The 21794-nt window shown below is 36.3% G+C and overlaps 1 protein-coding gene across 1 annotated transcript; it reads left to right on the forward strand.

The window, feature by feature from the left end:
- The first annotated feature begins 1390 nt into the window (after nt 1-1390).
- On the forward strand, nt 1391-21341 carry LOC121414104 (kynurenine/alpha-aminoadipate aminotransferase, mitochondrial-like). The gene is made up of 12 exons (XM_041607166.1): nt 1391-1768; nt 2166-2265; nt 8902-8970; nt 10001-10133; nt 13308-13382; nt 13776-13888; nt 15209-15368; nt 15823-15905; nt 16909-17005; nt 18091-18217; nt 18780-18988; nt 20206-21341. Exons 1-12 carry the CDS (start codon nt 1702-1704, stop codon nt 20263-20265), a joined length of 1293 nt encoding a protein of 430 aa, XP_041463100.1. The 5' UTR covers nt 1391-1701; the 3' UTR covers nt 20266-21341.
- The last annotated feature ends 453 nt before the right edge of the window (nt 21342-21794 follow it).

The raw sequence follows: 21794 nt of genomic DNA on the forward strand, positions 1-21794 counted from the left end.
TAAACCCCAACAAAAAGTTGATTTGAATAAAAAGAGAGAAATCCAACAAGCATAACACTGAAAAATTCATCGAAATCGGATGTAAAATAAAAAAAGTTAAGACATTTTAAAGTTTGCTTAATTTCACAAAATAGTTATATTCACTGCCTTGTCGGTATACAAATGAGGAGAATGATGACATCACTCACTATTTCTTTTTGTATTTTATTATATGAAATATTCAAATTTTCTCCGTTTTCGTTTAAAAACTATTAATTCCTCCCTGAACATGAGCAATTAGCATTGTCTAATACTATAGGTATAGTGTTCAATCAAGTTGGTCCATATTGTCAAATCTATATAAATGAAATATTGAATAATTCAAACAATAAAAAAACAAAGGAATTAGTGTGGGACAACATCGACTGTCTCATTTGCATGTCTATGAGTTGTGCATAACACTGTTTTGTGAAAAATAAGCGAAACAGTAAAATTTAATAACTTTCTCATTTTACATCCGATTTTGATGAAATTTTTAGCATAATGTTTATTTGATTTTCTCTATTTATTCAAATCAACCTTAATTTCTGAGGTGGACTCGTCCTTTAATAAAGACCAACTAGACATGCTAGAGGTTGAACATGATAGTTTTGACATATATATGAGTGAAACGCTGGGAGAATATTTGAAATTCTATTACATAGAAGACCAATTGATGAAAATGATGCAACCTGGGAAAGAATCCATGAAAAAATAAGTTTTGGTCTTTAGCTGGCGTTGTTCAAGGTGCCTATTGCAATATATTCGCTGTCCAGAGCAAGTGAACTGTTCCGTAAATTCCTTAGACTGCAAATCGATCTGAGTGGTGAGCTAGAATCCTAGTCCTCGTAAAAAGGCAATAATTGTCATTTATGATAACCATAGTGTGTATCTAACGCTTACGCAGCGGAATGCGGGTGGGGGCTGCCTCAAAAATTATAGATGGTTGCTTTCGGTAAAGGCGATAATTGACCACCTTTTCTCCTACTTACAAATTATTTTTCATTACAGGTATTTTGGATACGACACTGGCAGCTAGTGATGCAATGGGCAAATGCCAACTTGCCCTAATGAGAAAAGAGCGGACTTTTTTAACCGAGTCAAAGGCGTCAGAAACTGAAAGGGGGCGTAAATGCAGCGAAGTGTGTCGGATATTTGCAAGGGACACTACTTCAACGCGTGCCGAGCGCAGAGATCCCAATACATATGCCACTTAATAATCATAAAAGTGTTGACCCGAAAATATAGGGTGATAATGGTGACAATAATGACAATTAGACACTTGATATAATCATGCATCAGATGATATGGGAATTTGAACTTTGTAATAGCACGTACGATTCATTCTACTACCCTAGGTGCAGCCAGGCGATGTAGTAAAGTATAACAACAAAGATGAAACGAGTTAAACGTGTTTACGATTCCTGCTCGTTTTTCAACAGCCAAACTCTCTCTCGTTAAAGATCTAAAATATCGAGCGTTGGTGAAAAAGCACATTCCAATCTAGTATCTACCTGCATGAAGCCCACTGTGCCAAGTAAGGATTGCCCGGCATAGCAAATAATCGTCTATGAAGAATCTTACAACATTTCAGGAAGTGTATGTGCTCCATTCTTTGACAAGACGCGGCCTGACGTGGTCAGCTTGAGTTTGTGACTCTTATCGTTTTGCTGCCCAACGAACATGAACTACGGGGATTATCTCAGCGAGTCCGGTTCGAAACGTCGTCCGTCACCTCTACGAAGATTCAGTACGTAGTAGTAGTAGTAGAAGTAGTAGTAGTAGTAGTAGTAGTAGTAGTAGTAGTAGTAGTAGTACTAGTAGTACTAGTAGTAATAGTAGTAGTAGCAGTAGTAGCAGTAGTAGCAATTGTAGCAGTAGTAGTAGTAGCAGCAGTAGTAGTAGTAGTTTCAGTAGTAGTAGTTGCAGTAGTAGTAGTAGTAGTAGTAGTAGTAGTAGTAGTAGTAGTAGTAGTAGTAGTAGTAGTAGTAGTAGTAGTAGTAGTAGTAGTAGTAGTAGTGTACACTACAAAGTGGTATGAGTGTAATCTGGCCAAGAATTCTTTTAGTATTCATTGTAAAGAAGATTTTTTTTTTCCTTCCATACTGTTTGTCGTGTCTTTTGTTTGTTTGCCTTTTTTGTTCCAGGCAGGATCGGTCGAGAGTCAACGCGACCTCTGATCAATATGTCACCGGGGCTACCAAACAATGATTTGTGCCATTTTATTGGAGCAAAGTTTCACCTCAGGTTCGTTTTATCATGTTTATGCTCCAAAACCAATACATAATATTTACAGCTCTCGTTTTCTTCTTATCTTTTTTTTATTGATGAGAAGCATTACGATGGAACAGAATCACGTTGTCAATGTTTACAAGTTTTTTTTAAACGACGCCTCGTTTTCAGAAGATAAAAATCAAATGAGTACGTGTTTAGTGCTTCGTTCATTTTGATATTGTGCTCTCGCAGCACAGGCTTGGGGTGCGCTTACCCCCCCCCCCCTAAAGTAAAAAGGGAAAGATAGCTAGGGTAATATTTTTTCTGAATATTATGTCAAAATCTTTCACAAAATTAGATTTTTACTAACCATTTAAAAATTTGGGATTGCTTCTGATTTTTTTAGATTTTTTCCTTTTGTTTGTGCAAGGTGTGTCTCCTCTATAATTATAACAGCGAGTTATCGCAAACCTCTGGGACGCATCATAAGGGTCTGGTAACACAAAGTTAACGATTAATCATACACTCGATTTCCATAATTGATTGTACATTATAGTCAATAGAATCAAACGTAGAAAACTGTTCTACAATTATTGCTAAGCTTTGTGTTACAGGCCCGATAGATCTGCTTTTCGTTTGCGAAATTCTTTCATGCGACACCATGCATGCATTTCCAAGATGCGAGATTAAATCCCGCTTTCATGCATGTACGACTGGTCATCAGCGTATGCCCGCCTGAGCCTGCGGCGGGCCTCTACTTTGGCAGCTGGCTGTAGATATTCCAACGCTAGGCCTACATGGTAGATTATGACATGGATAAGAAAGTTGTTTTTCAAACAAATCGAGTACATATTGAGTGACGAAAAACTTACTAAATTAAGGCTTAGATATAGATTATTACAGTCCATCGAATCGATATTGCATCTAATGTGGATTATTGGTGGATCACTGGCAATTGATTCCATGTGTCAGATCACCTCTCCAGCCGAAACCATTTCGCATGCGGTGATTACAGCATATGCAATAGGTCTATCCGTCTGAAAACTATCCGAATTTGCAGGGGGTGGTTCTTTTGCTCTCTCCTCCTACACAAACGATAAGCAGTATAGTACATAACGTGATGGGCATTATTTTGTTCTTTTCCGAAATGGGGGATAAGATTCAAATTCACAGGGGGGGGGGGCACTTCCATTGACGAGTGGCTACCAGGCGCGACCATAGGGTTTCAAAACAAGTATTGGAAACTTGACCGAAAAAACGTAGATTTCCTAACGAAATATATCCCTTTTTTCAGTATTTTAGATATTGTTTTTGACACCCTTATAAGGTCACATATTCGTAACGTGCCCACTCTTGAAAAAGAAATCCTCTTTACACGTGGAAGTGCCTGGTATCCACTCGTCAATGGAAGTGCCCCCCCCCCCCTCCGGCGGCCCCTCGAGCTCTGGGACGAACCAGATGTGGCTCCGGAAGCTCGTCCTAAATCGGATATATCGCTGTTACCATAATAATTGGGCACACATGAGTATTACAGACCCCCATTCACTCACGTGTTATATTATAGCTCATCAAAAAATCATTAAAAATCAATCCCTCGATAGATTTTGCTTTAATTCACTGACATTAGTCACAATTAACAGTACATTAAGACTTGATATGCTAATCAGGTACTTGACCAGCTCAATCAAAAGTTAAATGGCCTGAAATAAGACTAACCATAATTTCGGCCAGTTCATTGCCAGAAAAAACAGAACTGCATTGTGGGTAAAAATAATTAAAATGAAATACAAAATGCAGTCTAGCCTCCCTAAACGCCTTAAAGGGAAGTTCACCCTGACAAAAAGTTTATTGTAAAAATAGAAAAAAATAATAAAAAATATTGCCGAAAGTTTGAGAAAAATTCATCAAATAATTAAAAAGTTATTAGAATTTCAATTATTTGACTTGCGACGTCATATGAGAGCAGCATTCTTACATAGCGAATGGTAAAAAATCAATGAAATGTCATTTTCTCAGAAAATTGAAAATGGTTTTCACTGTAACTTTTGTATATCAATAGACAAATCATTTCACACCCGATCATGAATAGAAAACAAAAATAAGTCATCAGAACCATACAAAATTTGAAATTCATGCATTTTATATTACATAACACATGGGGCAGCTGCTCGTTTATGACGTCACAAATCCAAAATTTTGAACTCTAATAACTTTCTTACTCTTTAACGGATTTTCCTCAAACCTTCAAAAATATTTTTTTACTATTTTTTCTGCTATTTTCACAACAAAGTTTTCTTCAGGGTGAACTTCCCCTTTAATTATGAAAGAGTATGAACATAGCATTATGTGTATCGTTTTTCTTTTGATATATTAACATTTGATCTATTTTTAATGAATTAATTTAATCAATAAAGTCATGTAATCTTACTTACGCCTGTCCGGTATGCTTTGCGCGCGGTTGAATTACTCTCATGTGCCCTATACTGTGGGTCAAATGACGAAAAGTTGAAAATTTTGGTCTCAAAAGAAAGAGTGGGTTCTCCTGAAGAGATTGATACCTTGCATTCTATACCTAATCTGAATAAACGTGTTAAAAGAAAAGAAAACGTCTCATTAGACACCCCTCATTTTAATGTAAAAGTGCAGTGTTCCATTCATATATTTTGTGCGCTTCTTATGGCATTGCAGCTACAAGTTCTACTTGCTTGATGTCCATCAATGGGCTAAATATGTATTGTGTGAATTCACAACTTCTCGATAACATGTTTAATTTTGTTCTAGGTGATTTATTACCTTTGTATTCGCATGAAAATAAACAAAGTAAATAAAAGAAAATTGATAACAAACAAAGAGTGTAAGCATTTATTTTGCTCATTTCGCCTCCCTTCTTCATAATAACCGTTAATTTGGAGGAAGAAGGGGGGGTGCTCTAGGCATCAACCCCACCATGCTTACAAGCCAGGAGGATGGGGGTATGTACCCCGACTCAGCTCCACCCCCCCCCCCCCCCGTAGCTTTCAATGAAGTGAATAGCATTCAAGTGCGCAATATATGATTGTATAACATCTGACTGAAACAAGTTTATATATTTTAATATTTTGTTCATCTTTCTTTCTCTGCGTGCTCTATATATTGATAATAGGAATCCTGATGATAATTAGAAGTTATTTATCAATTTGAAATCCCTCCTTATTTCATTTCACACTCTCAAACCAACCAGATCTGATCTCCTATTGGCAGTAGAAGCTCGCATTTCTGCATGATAAATGATAATAAGCATTGAATATACATTTGAAAGCGTCATTTCAGCATCGTAAGCGATAAATGCACTAAATGCCCAGTTACATACTTATCAACTGTTGTTAAACATAACCTATCATTTTGCATGAAACTGTTTGAAGCTTTCTCACCACCGATTTCTAGCAGACGACGCCCAGCCATAGCAACGACAGTGTGGAAGTGTAGTCGCGCTATAGGGCACACATGAGTATTACAGACCCCCATTCACTCACGTGTAATATCATAGCTCATCAAAAAATCATTAAAAATCAATCCCTCGATAGATTTTGCTTTAATTTACCGACGTTAGTCACAATTAACAGTACATTAAGACTTGATATGTTAATCAGGTACTTGCCCAGCTCAATCAAAAGTTAAATGGCCTGAAATAAGACTAACCATAATTTCGGCCAGTTCATTGCCAGAAAAACCAGAACTGCATTGTGGGTAATAATAATTAAAATGAAATACAAAAATGCAGTCTAGCCTCCCCCAAACGCCTTAATTATGAAAGAGTATGAACATAGCATTATGTCTATCGTTTTTCTTTTGATATACAAACATTTGATCTATTTTTAATGAATTATTTTAATCAATAAAGTCATGTGATCTTTACTTACGCCTGTCCGGCATGCTTTGCCCGCGATTGAATTACTCTCATGTGCCCAATAGCAACCAGGATTTTGCACACGAAACGCATACTGAATGGTTCCGTTGTACGTTAAACGTAAAAAAAAATCTCATGTCACATCTGGCATTGCGGGACAGTGTTTTACGACGGGGCCTAAAAGTCATACATGATATGACAAGCAAGCTCTGACTTATGGATTCGAAACCTATGCAGGCAAGGGCCTTTCGACCGACAATCTCGAATATGCTTGAATAAATAACTTTCTTCAAGAAAATATTGAAATATTTAAATCTTTCATTTTGATTGCAGCAATGTTGTTGAATTGTATTGCACTTATTTTGGGGGGTGTTACCTTAAATCCCCAACTGCCCATTATTTTCAATTTGTGTGTTTTTACGTTTATCAGATTTGTAGGATTAATCAATACATGTTTATAATGGTATATGAATAAAATAAAATCGAATCAATTAACATCAATAAAAATCACAAAATAGTTGATGATTTTTTGACGAATTTCCCGTACATTTTTGACATATTGGATAGGCTCCAAATTGTTGGACAAGAGTGTCTTATTAAGACTAGACAGCTGACAGCCGTCGGCTTCGAGGAGTTAAAAAAAATTATCCTCGTACACAGACGGCTCGCGATCGTGCAGCCGCCATTATGGGGTTAAAAATGCAAAATCCCCCGGACGGGGCTCATCGATTTTTGTCTTTATTTCATAAAAAATATTTGAAAATAACTGGACCAAAAAAAATTATTATTCCGCTTTGGACCTGAAATGAACCACAAAAAATAATTCAAAAGGACAAAAAAACAACATTGACTTACTTCGGCTGTCGCGCAACTTCACTTCCTTGGTTTATCCGAAATTTATACATAATGAGTCCCAGTACAGATCGAGTTAGAACCTCAGTCTCTGTAATTGGTGAGTGGAGCCAAAAGAGTACATCGGAACAGCTGTACATTCTGCTTCCATTCTTTATTCATGTCTGTAGTCTCTATATTTTGCGGAGTCCGAAGTTTTTGGTCTGCATTAAAACATGTCCATATACAATATCTCGATCTCCATCTAAATAATATGCAGATTTAGAACATGTGCTTTTTCTTTCAAATCAAAATTCATATTCGGAAATAATCATCTACAGAAAAATCCAGTAAATTAAACATTCACGGACAAGTCCTGAAGGGGACAAAAATTCTTTATTACCAAAACTGTTATCTAAGAGATAATTTGAAGCCATCGCAGTTAAAGATAAATTCCAGTATTGGTAATGATCTCAAAATGAATTTTTACAGAATCTAATATAATGACCACCCAAGTGTCTGTTTGTATGAATAAAAAATATGTGCCAAAGGATTCTGGAAGAAATTGTGTAATTGCTGAGAAATAAGCAAAATGAGCGCGGATTCGGTCACTTCCGTCGGGTCTTTATTCCAGCAATAATAATACACTGTCCCACGTGTGCCTATCTGTGTTGGTGATCTTCAGTGTGAACATTTTTCAGCGTAGATTTCAAGATTTCACAAAGTTCAGTTTATGTAACGGTACCAGATCTAGATCCTCGATGATATACTGACAATTAAGCCTGGTTTTACAGACTTTCTCATGAAATCAGTGTTTACTGCAACTACTAGAATTTCTCTTTAACCATCAAAGAATCGACCGTCCTTTCTCGTGTCTAAACGAAGGGCTGTGGTAAAGGGTTATAGGGGTTCGGTATATTTTATCTGAGCCTGCTGAATGTAATCTGGATCTGGGCCTGTATGTTGGTTCATACTTGCCCCATCTCCTCCTTCCTATTATGAGGATGTTTTCTTAATGCTTATTATAGGGGAAGGCGGGGTAAGTTGTGACAGTTTTTGCTTTTTGCATGTTAGAATTGATATGATTAATAATCTTGTCGAAATAAGTACCTTGCCTTGAAATTTAATTCTTCTGAAATATTTTCCACCTATATAAAACTTTCTATCCCCACACTGAAAGTTATCGTGACCTTTGAAAAACAACGATGTCAAATGGCTCAACTTGCCCCATATATGGGGTAAGTTTAAGCCATCTTCTGGGGTAAGTTGAGCAACAAAAACTATGTACAAAATGTATGAGGGGAGAACCAGCATGTCAATTTTTTGTTTAAAGTCTTTTCACTTCCTAATTCTCTATAAATACTAACATCCTTTTAAAGGAAAGTGCAGTCATGTAAATTTGCTCCTTTCAGCCAGCATTTCAATCGATTTTTATGGTTTGTTTATTTTTAAGATACATTACCATAGGAATTACCATGGCTCAACTTGCCCCATGCTGTTTGGCTCAACTTACCCCAGTCCGAACTTAGTGCGATAATTTTGTATCCACACATTTATGCATCCATCGTATAAAAGAATATGACAAGAATGAAGATCCATACCTGGACTAATAATGTTGTTATCATGTCTTTATTATATTCAAAGACGTGTGTGTTTACAAAGCACTTATCTATTTCACACTCTTTTTTTACTTTTTTGTCTGAAATTGAGTCCCTCTAAAAAGTACTTTTTGTTTCAAAGTTGAAAACAATGTGGTGGGGTTAGGGGTAATGCTATGGGTCATCAATACATGACACCACCACAATGTCTGACTCATTCATTATTGGCCTGGGGCTGGTGGCTCAACCTGCCCCTATGCTCAACTTACCCCGCCTTCCCCTACAGTTTGATCACACCAGTTGTACGTTCTACTTCCATTCTTCGTTTATGTCATTGGTCTCTATAATTTGCAGAGATGGGTCGACGCTCGAGCTTAGCGAGGAGGATTGCAAGGTTGCCTATAATTACGGAAATACTGATGGGTATGTTATTTTTGTTTAATCATTACTTTACGCGTGTATTTACTGCTGATATACTTGTGTGTATATCTTATTGTTTTCATAATATTATTGATATACTTATAATTCTTGTTGATGTTATATCGTTTTAATTCTATTAGTTTGATTTCGCTTACGATATCTAAAACTATTTCCAGTTGAGGTAGTAAAGCGCTTCTGATAAAGCAAGTGTTAAGCGCTATATAAGCGAGTATAATTATCATTATTATTATTATTATCATCATCATTATTACTATTATCATCATTATTGTTATCTTTATTATTATTCAAGTTTAATGGAATAGTATTTGGAAATTATTGTTCTTACGTATTACACTGATGCTTTTTGGTGGTGTTAGTTGTTATATAGAAGGAGTCATGACCATTTTAGCAATGTAATTAAGATTATCTTCATCATGAGATAAATAACTTTATACAAACTAGTCATAAAGAGAACAAGATCTAATAATAATAATAATATAGGATATTTATATTGCGCACATATCCACCTTGTTAGGTGCTCAAGGCGCTCCTATATTACCCGACTAAGCTAGGCGTTCATATCGCACACAACTTTTTAAGGAATTACTTCCTACCGGTACCCATTTACCTCACCTGGGTCGAGTGCAGCACATCGTGGATCAGTTTCTTGCTGAAGGAAATTACGCCATGGCTGGGATTCGAACCCACGACCCTCTGTTTCAAAGTCCGAAAACTAATCCACTGGGCCACAACGCTCCACAAGACTCCATCTACAGTCATTTTAAACATAAAAAAATCATGGAAATCTTGGTTTTGCTTCCCTCAGTTAATTTTCCAACCAACTTAAAGAGGAAAAAGCTGCGGCCTAGTGGTCTCAGGCGCTTGACTACACACTTGAAAGTCGGGGTTCGATTCCAGGCATTGGCACTTAATTATGCCCGTAGGCAAGGAATTTAATCAACAGTGATCTTTTATCCTACTCGCATTCCAGTTTAATGCGTGTGCACTTGCATATTTATTCAAATCTTGACAGAATTAAACCCTTGCTTGCCTTCTTGAGTGAACTGACGGTGAAGATACACCAGCCGCCGACCTACCAAGACAGTGACACGGACAAACAGCTTCGAGTAATGGTCAACCCAGGGGGGTGTCACGGGATATCATCGGTAAGTATCCATTAATTGATGTTGGCTAAAAGGGAGAAGTGATGGTGGTGATGCCTGTGGTGCTATTAATGGTGCATGGTATTTTGATATTCGCCGTTGAAACACGGTAATACAGTCGTGTAGTCATGGTAGTAGTGCTTATCTCTCCACACCAGAGAAGTATTGAAACACCAGTTTGGAATCAAACTGATGCTAATTTAATACTAATTGGTGTTGTATAAACACCTGTCTGGTGTAAGACAAAAACGAAACTGCTGTTGTGTAATACTTCTCTGGTGTGGACATGTATAGATTCTGGACTGGTGTTAAATCAACACCAGAGTTTTTGAAGTGTGTACATGGCCCTGGGAAGCGGAGGTGCTGGGGGTATTTTCCTTAGGGATATGTGTGTATTATTCTTCATAGGCAGCACCCCCTTGATTTCTGGTAGGTGTTAAAAATCGAGAAATGTAACCAAAATGACCTATATTTCAAAGTCAAATTTTGCTTGTCAAATTTCTCTGGGCTAACATGACGTTCATTTTTAGTGAAACCCCTGTTTGTCTGTTTTTTCGAATTTGTAGTGACCAAAGTAACCATCGATAACCTTCCCTCTTTTTTGCCTGTCAAATTTCTCTGGGCCAAAATGGTCTTCATTTTGAGGTAAAACCCCGTTTTTCTTCTATTATGGCTTGTCAAATTTACATCACCAGCAAACAAATCGTTCCCAGGGCCCTGACAATCTATAGATATTTAAATAAATGACGCGAATTATCTTCGATATGCCTCTATCACACCATACGAAAATAATCTAAAATTCGAGAGCGTGTTGTACATGTCGACTCATTATAATGAGTAGCAGTATATAAAAATAGGAGGAAGAAGACGAAGAAGAAGAAATCCCATTTAGCATGTTGAGGCAGGCACTGAAAGTACAGACGATTTATCAGACACAATATTTATCTCTTGAATTTCTTATTAAGCTTTTATTTATCAATAATTTGCAATTCATTGAGCAATTATCGGTCTATCAATAAAATATGACCTTTGAAATGTAATGACCAGATGTTTAAAGGGATATCGCTTATATAGTGGATTTGCATTATTTACTTGCCCATGAAAAATGACAGTCTCCTAATATCTTTTAACGGTATGATTTAGATATTCAATTTCAATGTTTTGCTTTAAAGATATCAGATTCGCAAATTGGTAATGATGGTAGATTGTCATACACTCAAAGCGTAGTTGGGCAAAAAATGCCGAACTTTTAACCAACCCTTGGCAACATACTGTCCACACAACTATTGCATAAAATGTGCCCAAACTGGGTAATAAAAGCTAATAATTGGGTAATAAATTTGCTCAATTGGATAATACTTACCCAAAATATATCAACACACATTACCCAAGACACCCAACACAGTGGACAGAATGTTGCCCTACATTTTAAGTGTCTAACAAAATAACAAATAAATCTTGTCAGGGGGCAATTGGAGGAAGAGCGTATATCAGACAGGATTATCAGGATATGTTTAGGATTTCCCATTACAGAGATTTATTAGGCCTTGATGATACAAAGTTACAAACTTGTATTTCCATGGTTGCAGTAACTATTTCAAAATGTCATTGAATAGAATCCAATCAAGTGACCACCTTGGCGTCTGGATAAATAAAAATGTTTCCAAACCATCCTATTTTCCAAAATTTGTACGGCGGCATTAACTTACGTCGCAAAATATGTTCATTTACCAAAATGAACTGTGGAGATGGATGGAATAAAATGCGTATAATGCCAAATGAGGGTGCATCTTCTTTGGTTCAAACTCTAATGCAATCAGGATAGTTACTCATTTAACATAGCGTGACAGTTAATGTATCTGTCCAATAAAACCCACTTCTTAAATAGACATACTTATATTTGCACTCCACTTATGTCTTAAGGAAGCGGAGTTGAAGAGGGGGCGCGTTATCTGCATGATCAAGGGGGTAGCATTTCATAAAATAGTCGGTGATATTCATGAAAATATGCTGTCCATGGGTGAATTCAAAGTGAAAATGTTGCGTGTCGTACGGGACATTTCTGAGTCCCATACGACACACAACATTTTCACCTTTAATTCAGCCATTATCATTTTTTTTTTGGGGGGGGGACGGTAATCAGTTTTACACATGACTAACCACTATTACTTTATTATTGATCAAAAATAAGTTTTCATTGCTCAAACAATCATCATGATCATGTAAGAGACTAGAAATCATTGACAAAATGTCCCGTACGACACGTATGGAATCGCCCATTATGTAAATAAATATATCACAAACTTGGATTTTTTAAACAAAAATGTCGAACTTTTTGCTTGCTCGCTCACAACGTCTTATCAATTCTACCAGATACGCCAGCCACATCGAGCCCTCTCAAAAGTTTTGGCTCATTAAGTCACTGATTGTTAGGTACCGAGATGTTTGTATCTGATAGGCCCAGAGCAAAATTTTCAGGTTAAAAACATCGATAAGATGGTTCGTGACACGAAAGAAAGAAAGAAAGAAAGAAAGAAAACAAAAACAAAATGAAAAAAAAGCTTAATATCTATGAGAATATAAGTAGAGGTGTTGTGGCTCAGTGGATAAGTCTCCGGACTGTGAACCACAAGGTCCCGGGTTTAAATCCCACCGCAGCACTAGCGTCCTTTTGTCAAGACGTTTATCTACATTTGCTACTCTCGACCCAGGTGTAGCAAATGGGTACCCGTTAGGAAGAAATTCCTTGAATGCTCGATGCATCAGGGTAGCCGTGCTAAAGTCGGGCTAATAGAAACATTTGTAGTAGCGCTATATAAATGTTCCATATTATAATTATTATTTAAAAATAAAGATATGCACAGCCTAAAAAGAAACAATGTAATTCTGCGATTGGTATAATGCATATTAATATAAATACGTTGATTAAGAGACGGATCTGGTAATAATCTCAAACAGAATTTTACCTAAATGTACTCTGCTAAGAACGCAACCTATCCATTTTCGTACTATTTGATATTATGAATGTTTTGCGTTTAGTAACGATGCACATGTAGGGCAAAAATAAACGAACATTGCCGTTCCCCCTCAACCAATTATTAAAAACAAAAACCATTCACGTTTGAAGTCAAGGTGGAGACGTCATGTTCATGATCATTTTTTTTTGTTTTATCCAAGGTTGCCGGATTGATACTGTCACCCGGTTCTCTGTGTTTGGTGCAAGAAAGATCGTATCCTACATTTATGGAAGCAGTGAGTTTGCCCTAATTACACAAGAATGTTTAACTTTCCACCCTTAATGTGCAGCCCGATTCCAAAATGGGCGCGATTTTTACCATGTTTACCGGTGTAACCTCGTAATTACGGTGTCTCTATATGAACATGGAGGCAATATCAATACATTTAAATGATAATAACTTGGCAACAATGCATTAGCATATAAGTTCTTAGAAATAAATGACTGTATGGGTAGATGTGCATGCGTTCCTGAATTAACAACACATGAATAAAAAAAATGCATCAACTCTTGCATTTTCGCATCTTAAATACTCTCTCACTGGTTTGGGAAGGAGCACCTTGAAAGGTTGCACTCTATATTAGGTTAATTATATTGTAAAGTCGAATTAACTTTTAAATTTTGCACAGATTCGCTGCATAGGAGCGACGCCCCTCGGTATCAAGATGGAAGAGGACGGCCCTAATATGGCTCACTTTAAAGAGCTTCTATCTGCTTGGGATCCGAACGATAAAGAAAAATGGTACAAAATCTTAATCTATATACATATATATACGGGGAACTAAACGGATTTTCCGTTAGACGTTACACTGACTGCCATGGTAAAGTGATGTAACCAAAATTAAATTATAATGATAATAGCATTAATGACAATTATGAAACAATAATAATAATGATAACAATTATAATAACAATAATAATAATAATTATGATGCAATAATGATACTAATATTCAAAATAGTATTTGATATCCCATACCAAAAAAAGGGAAGGAAAAATAATAAGAAGAAAAAGGGATAAGAAAGAGAAGAAGCGATCCTCATAAAAGCAATTGCTTCCCAACAGATCTCGACCCATAGTATTGGCCCTCCGATAGAAATCGAGCGAAACAATTTACCATTTCATTTACATAATTACTGGTGTTTAAAGATATCGCTTTCGTGAGGTGACATCGCATATCCCTGCGTAATTCATCAGTTGATCTCATCAATCAGGATTTATGCGTGTGTTTAAAAGATGCAAAGGAGCAGCGAATTAAGCAAATTTCTAGCTAAAAGGATCGTTCGTGAGTGACTTCTATGGGCAAATAATATTATGAAGGTTTTTTTTATCAATGTCAAATTAAAAATAAAACAGTAATTCACGAGACCTTTTTCCATATAGCCATGTTTTTATATAACTTCTTTATCATAAATGGTAAATTTGCATAATCCAATGATATTATGCCTCCGAAATCATGGAATCTCTTTGACTGGCGCAATTTGATATTCTCTAAAGAGTTGTTGATGCTCTCATTTCCACTGTTATTTTATTTATTTACGTATTTTTTCCACCATATTTTTAGATTGGCGATCCGTTTAAGTCTTTCGCGGAACATGTTACGTTGCAATGTTCTCAGCCAATCAGATTCAGTGATTTCCGTATTTTTATTCATTTTCTTTTCAGTGAAAACCATTGACACAAGGAAAGATGAAACGCTTTCCCGGGAAGTATTTCATTTAAAGGCCTGGTCACACCGTCCGAGCGTTGTTGGAGCGGTCGTGGAGCGGTGAGGAAAAATCATCACCGCTCGCTACCGTTCACCATTTTCGATTTCGATTGTTTTTATTTTGTTTTCGATTTTTGTTTTCGATTTTTTCCCCAATTTTGTGAGCAAAATTCGACCCTCTCTCCCTACCGCTCCACGACCGCACCAACAATGCTCGGGCGGTGTGACAAACAGTGGTTTTTCACTGACAGTTAAATTGTTATACGTTACTGAAATCCTGACAACTTGGCCTAGAACAAATTAGTCAGTGAGAATATGCTTCATGAAACACTCCTCCAATTTTCTTTCCTGCAGGGCAACGAGACCGAAGCTGTTCTACCTGGTGCCGAATGGAAATAACCCTTCTGGTGAGACTGTATCGCTTGAGAAGAAGAAAGAGATCTACGCCCTCGCTCAGAAATATGACTTCATCATCCTCGAAGACGATGCCTATTACTATATGCAGTATGATGGGGTAAGAGTATATAAGACTCTTGTCTTTCAATTAAAGTGCCTCGAGTTCGAGTCCAAGTCATACTCCAGCAAGAACTTAACCCACATTTTGCTGCACTCAACCCATGATCTAAGTGCGTTCCTTTAATACATCGCGCTAGAAATGGCAGCTGGAGCTAAATGGGTTAAAAATGAAAAAAAATTATTTCTAGATAGATGGCGCTATATGAATGAATAATATTGTTAAAGTTGAATGATTCTAAATTGTCGTTAAGTAAACTGTCCTTCATTGCTTGAATTTTAAGGAGGCAATTTTTTACTCCTTCGATATCTAGGTTAGATCGTGTTTGTCGACCAAAACCCAATGTTTGACCCCGCAAACCATCAAAGTGAAACGTATATATTATAGGCCTACACACTTCTCATATTGTCGAACAGTAGTAATATATTTTTCACCATGTTGGGTTTTTTTACAGCCTTCGATACCATCCTTTCTCTCAATGGACGTAGATGGCAGAGTCATCAGATGTGATTCTTTTGCCAAGATACTTGGTGCTGGGTAAAAAAAAATACATTCATTAATTTAATCAGCGGGTTGGGGATCTTGGGGGCGCTTAACACCCCCCCCCCCCCTTCGAAAAAAAGACCACGAAAAAATAGAGGAAAAGAAAAAAAAGTGAGGGGTGAAAATGGTATCAGATTCTGACTATTGTCAAAAACTGCCACAAAATGTTATATTCGTAATAGACATGTCGAAATTTTGCCTGATACGCCCCCTCAATTGTTTTGCTCCCTGTAATTAATGTAATAAAGCAATAAGGTAAACACAATCGCTTTGACATGTTTGAGGGTTTGTTTCTTACCCTTTTTTTTTGCCTTTGATTTATTATCGAGTTTTATATATTTTGGATACCCAACGTAAATAAGCATAATACCTGATTTTATGCAATTTTTATTTGTATTTTTTTTTGGCATTTGTTACGTGATCATTTTTCTTTCACTCTTAAATTACATTAACATTCCCCAAAATCGATTGCTAATGTGCAAAAAAAGCACTAATATTTCGACGAAACTAAAGAAGGAATAAATGACAATCTTAACGTGTAAGTATACAAGTACACTACTGAAAATTTATCATTAAAATAAAAGAAGTTCCTGCAGCAGAGTCTCGAGAAAACCAGTAATCTTAACCGATTGCGCGATCTTACAGGAAATTGGTATTTCACAAATTTCCTTGAATAAAACACAATTTTCCCCTTTTTTAAATAGACCTGTTCTGTTAAAATGCAGAAAAATTCCTGTTATATTAATTTACAGAATGATTCTGTTATTGTTTTCTGCAAAATCTTCTTTTTCTTCCTGTAAAATCACAGTATTTCAATTACACAATCAACAGTGTAATTAATTCACAAAGTAGACAAATGTTTGATTATGTTTCATCAAAATGAATTGAAATTACATTAGTTTCGGGTACATTTGAAAGGTTATATAATTAAAAATATATATTTCTAAATTACTTTTTTTCAATTACTATACTATTGATCGATCATTTCATACTTCAGGTATCGTCTTGGCTGGATATCTGGTCCTAATGCGTTGGTCACTCGACTGCTGTACCATTTACAGGTTGATTGTCAACACTCTAGTTTACTTTCACAAGTAAGAATTCAACAAATTTGCAATTTTCGTATGAAAAAATGATAAAGGAATGGGTACATGAACAGTAGTAGCGGCAGCAGCATAAGGAGAACATCGAAGTAAGAAGTAGCAGCAGAACCATTAAGTAAAAGTAGTATTATTTGAAGAAGCAAGAAGAGAAGAATTTGTAGTAGTAAAGAGAAGAAGTAGCCCTAGTAGTGGTAGTAGTAGTACTAGTAGTAGAAGCAGTAGTAGGAGTATAGTAGTAGTACAGTAGTAGTAGTAGTAGTAGTAGTAGTAGTAGTAGTAGTAGTAGTAGTAGTAGTAGTAGTAGTAGTAGTAGTAGTAGTAGTAATAGTAGTAGTAGTAGTAGTTGTTGTAGAGTTCAGTAGTAGTAGTAGTAGTAGTAGTAGTAGTAGTAGTAGTAGTAGTAGTAGTAGTAGTAGTAGTAGTAGTAGTAGTAGTAGAAAAAGAGTACAGTAGTAGTAGTGGTATAGTAGTAGTAGTAGTAGTATAGTAGTAGTAGTAGTAGTAGTAGTAGTAGTAGTAGTAGTAGTAGTAGTAGTAGTAGTAGTAGTAGTAGTAGTAGTAGTAGTAGTAGTAGTAGTAGTAGTAGTAGTAGTAGTAGTAGTAGTAGTACAGTATAAGTAGCAGCAGTAATCGTAGGAGTAGTAGTAGTAGAAGTAGTAGTAGTAGTAGTAGTAGCAGTACACATGGTACAGTTGTATTAGTAGTAGCAGTAGTAATAGCAGGAGTAGTGGTGGTAGTGGTAGTAGTAGTAGTAGTAGTAGTAGTAGTAACAGTAGAAGTAGTAGTAGTAGTAGTAGTAGTAGTAGTAGTAGTAGTAGTAGTAGTAGTAGTAGTAGTAGTAGTAGTAGTAGTAGTAGTAGTAGTAGTAGTAGTAGTAGTAGTAGCAGTAACAGTAGAAGTAGTAGTAGTAGTAGTAGTAGTAGTAGTAGTAATAGTAGTAGTAGTAGTAGTAATAGTAGTAGTAGTAGTAGTAGTAGTAGTAGTAGTAGTAGTAGTAGTAGTAGTAGTAGTAGTAGTAGTAGTAGTAGTAGTGGATTCGAAATGTTTTAGAGATTTTCATGTTTTTTCTCTCCTAGGTACTATTTAGTCGTCAATTCCAGCAATGGGGTATCGATGGTTTTATACGACACACAGATACCACACGAGAGTTCTACAAACGAAGAAGAGATATCATTGCAAAAGCTGCAGAAGACCACCTTACAGGTATCATATCCCCACCCTAATTTCAGAAGATAAGTGTTTGAATATTTTCCTGTGGATAGATAGACACGGAATGACGCCGGGATATTTATATTCATAGCAGCGGCATACCCGAGATTTTCCAAAAGCGGGGCAAATTTTGTGGAGGATATTTCGTCCACGAAAAAAATGACAAGCAAAAAAAGGGCTTCGAGTTCAAAAGAGGGGCACACGTTTTCTTTCATTGCATTTTTACATTTCAATTTTGCTTCTCAAAAGGGGGGAGCACGTCCCCTTGATCAGTTGTGACTCGTCGGGGGGGGGGCAGGAGTACGTCACCTGCATGAGTTGTGGCTCGCCAGGGGGGCAGTCTGCCCCCCCCCCTTAGGTATGCTAGTGATTTAGATGGTGGGGCAAGACGACCAGCCCTCAAGTTGAAGTCATATCTCTTCTCGTTTAAATAATACGATTAAAACATTACCCATACCCCATACTCTTTTCTCCCATCCCCTACACCTTTACTTTCTACTTGTACAGAATTGAGAACACAATTAATTTTTATCGTCCACCTGAACTACTGTAACAGGTCTAGCAACATGGTCCGTCCCTCGAGCAGGATTATTCATGTGGATTAAGCTCTTGACAATCCGAGATGCCGAAGAGTTCCTCTTAGACCAGGTCCTAAAGAATGACGTTCTTCTCACACCTGGTATTATCTTTCTCATGGACCAATCACAGCCTTCGTCTTACATACGAGTGGCCTTTTCAGTTGGGCCGGAAGAAAACCTAGCAAAGGTATATAGGCCTATGTCAATTGCAATAAGAATACTACATTTGCCATCACGAAATTGTCACTGCGCATGCGCTAAAAAGTGTTTGCCAACGCTATAGAGTACCGGAGCGATGACGGCAGCTGCCGTGACGTCATGGCGGCCTGGAACTAAACAAATGAACCCGGAATGAAAGCGCGTGTTTCTCATAGGAGAAAATGGCGGCTTTCAGAATGATCGCCTGACGATCGTCAGGTGCGACTCTGTTTAGAACCAACCCGCCATGACACCATGGCAACTGAAGTCGCATTTCAGTACTCTATTGTTACATGTGAATATGCAAAATCCGACATAGCAACATGTGTTACAGTATATTGGAGATGTGTTTTTTTTTTCAATGTAGCAGTCATAACTTTACTTTTGTTGTAAATTTTACATTAATATTCAGTCAAGTCATGAAATTTATTGTTCTCATTTTTCCCGCGACAAGATTACAATTCCCGAAATTCGATTTCTGGTTTCGTAATAATCAATTCAGAACATTATTCAGAAAAAACACAACGTACATTACTATATTAGCGTAGAGAAACACGTGAAGGTACTTTAAGATTTCAGCTCTTTGAAACGACAAAAAAAATCCTTGCAAGGGTAGACTCGTTAATTGCATTCCACAAAGTGCATTCTCCTTTTTACTTTTTTATTTCTTACTTCTTATAATGAATCTAATTAGTGTATATACATTTTTTTTTATATATATTCATTCCGACTGTTGTCTCATAATAGTAGTAACATTACATTAGTAACATAATATATCATATCACTTTCGTTATTTTGTTTGATTTGCCGTATATACTTCTTTCATATATGTTTACTTTTTACTTTTATTGTATATATGGACCCCATGGAATAAAAGTATAGCCATGTCGACAAAACTAAATATGGGCCATCCATCCGTTTTGCATTTTTTAAGCTTTTTTTACTGAAAATAAATACTTTACTATAGTATTGATCTTAGTAAAAAGAATGGGAATGGCGCATTGGCAATGTGATTTTTAATAATAAATTATAGACAAGTGTTTGCTTTTCAAATACACTTCGAGATTGTATAAATTAGATGAAATCGTTTGAAACGTGAACAGCAATGAAACAACTGATAAACATGATGACAAAAACCTGTAGTGTTTTCTCTCCAGTTATCTTGTTAAAAATTATTCTTTGCTATTTTATTTTCTTTTCTGCCAGGGACTGAAGATACTGGCAGAAACGATACAAGAGTTCAACAAGACTTCCAAGGATAGTTAAGAAAGTGGGAAGAATGTAGAAAATCATGCTGCCAGACATTATATTTCACTCTTACATGAAAATTACAGGAATGTTGTAGCCAAGCAAAGCTAAATTCTGTCAACATTTTTCTCCAAACTAAACTTGTTAATGATATAGTTAGGGACGTATGGCAGCCATTTCGAATAGCAAAATAAAGCATTCATCACATACATGACAAAGTTGATGATATATTTCGTTAGCAATCATGTTTTCAGACAGTACTTGTATCACAATTACTTGCATTTAAGTGCTTACTCTTGAGAAATTTATTTTTCCCCTATTGATATTGTACATAATAGAGTAACGGGGGTCTGTGGCAGCACGTTTTAATATTAATGAAATAATTATTTAAAAAGAAAATGTGTTTTCAGACATTATTTCGCTCCCGTGTCACAATAATAGGCATTTTACAATAAGTGTGCAGTTTTGTCATTTTTTGGGATAACGTGCATATTTCAGTGGCATATTGGATATTGCCAATTTGCGGAAATGCTTAAGGTTACGAGCGTGTCATCATTCCGATTTGTAATCAGCACCCTTGAATTGACAAGAAAGAATGTATGAAAAATAATGTCACGCTTCCCCGGCCAGGACTATTAGGCACCTTTCACAGGACAACGGAACGGACCTTCACGAAGGTAGTTGATTTTTTTAAAAGAGACTTTTGGGCCCGCCCTAAAAGACTGTCGTGCAATGCAAGTCGTGTAACCAGGCGATTCACCAAACGGCTGTCAATTTCGAGAGAATTAATGTTTCTGTTTCATTCAGATAGTAAGAAATTATATCATTCCTAATTCAAATTACGCTTTTGTTCCGTTTTTTATTCAGCAATTGTATAATCTAAATAAATTATGATACTGACGTGGGTTCCTGACATGGATCATAATTTGTTAGATTTTAATCAATGGAAGAATTGCATTTATCACAGTGTGGTAGTAAAAAATATATAATTACATTTTGAGATAGAATATTATACAAACTAACGCAATAGAGTATAAACGTAATTTGCGCTGATGGAAATGATGTCCTACATGTACATGATTATGATCATAGTGGATACTGGGGAAATAATAAGCGATCGGTAAAGCAGTATTCCTTCTGAGTAATTTTTACTAAATTATATCAAGATACCCAAAGCAAACCAAATCAATGCATACATAATTTTCCGTATCGAAAATCATGTCCTGTATAGTAGTGCAATTCCTTGTGAGATAAAATTAAACACAATTAATAATCCAGCGTTCCCTCTTGGTAATTTTTACTGAAACAAAATATATTGAGATACGAGAAGCAAACGAGACATTGTGCATGCAAAATTTGCATTGATGGAAATTATGTCCTATATCATGTATATAGTAATGTAATTCATACTGAGAGAAAATATTATGGTCGATAATGCAGTAGTCATTCTGAGTAACTTTTACTGAAACAAGTTACATTAAGATACGAGAAGCAAACGAGACATAGGCTGTATCCATACATAATTTACACTCATGGAAATTATGTCG

This window comes from Lytechinus variegatus, chromosome 4 (genome assembly GCF_018143015.1).
Source record: "Lytechinus variegatus isolate NC3 chromosome 4, Lvar_3.0, whole genome shotgun sequence".
NCBI classification, from domain to species: Eukaryota; Metazoa; Echinodermata; class Echinoidea; order Temnopleuroida; family Toxopneustidae; genus Lytechinus; species Lytechinus variegatus.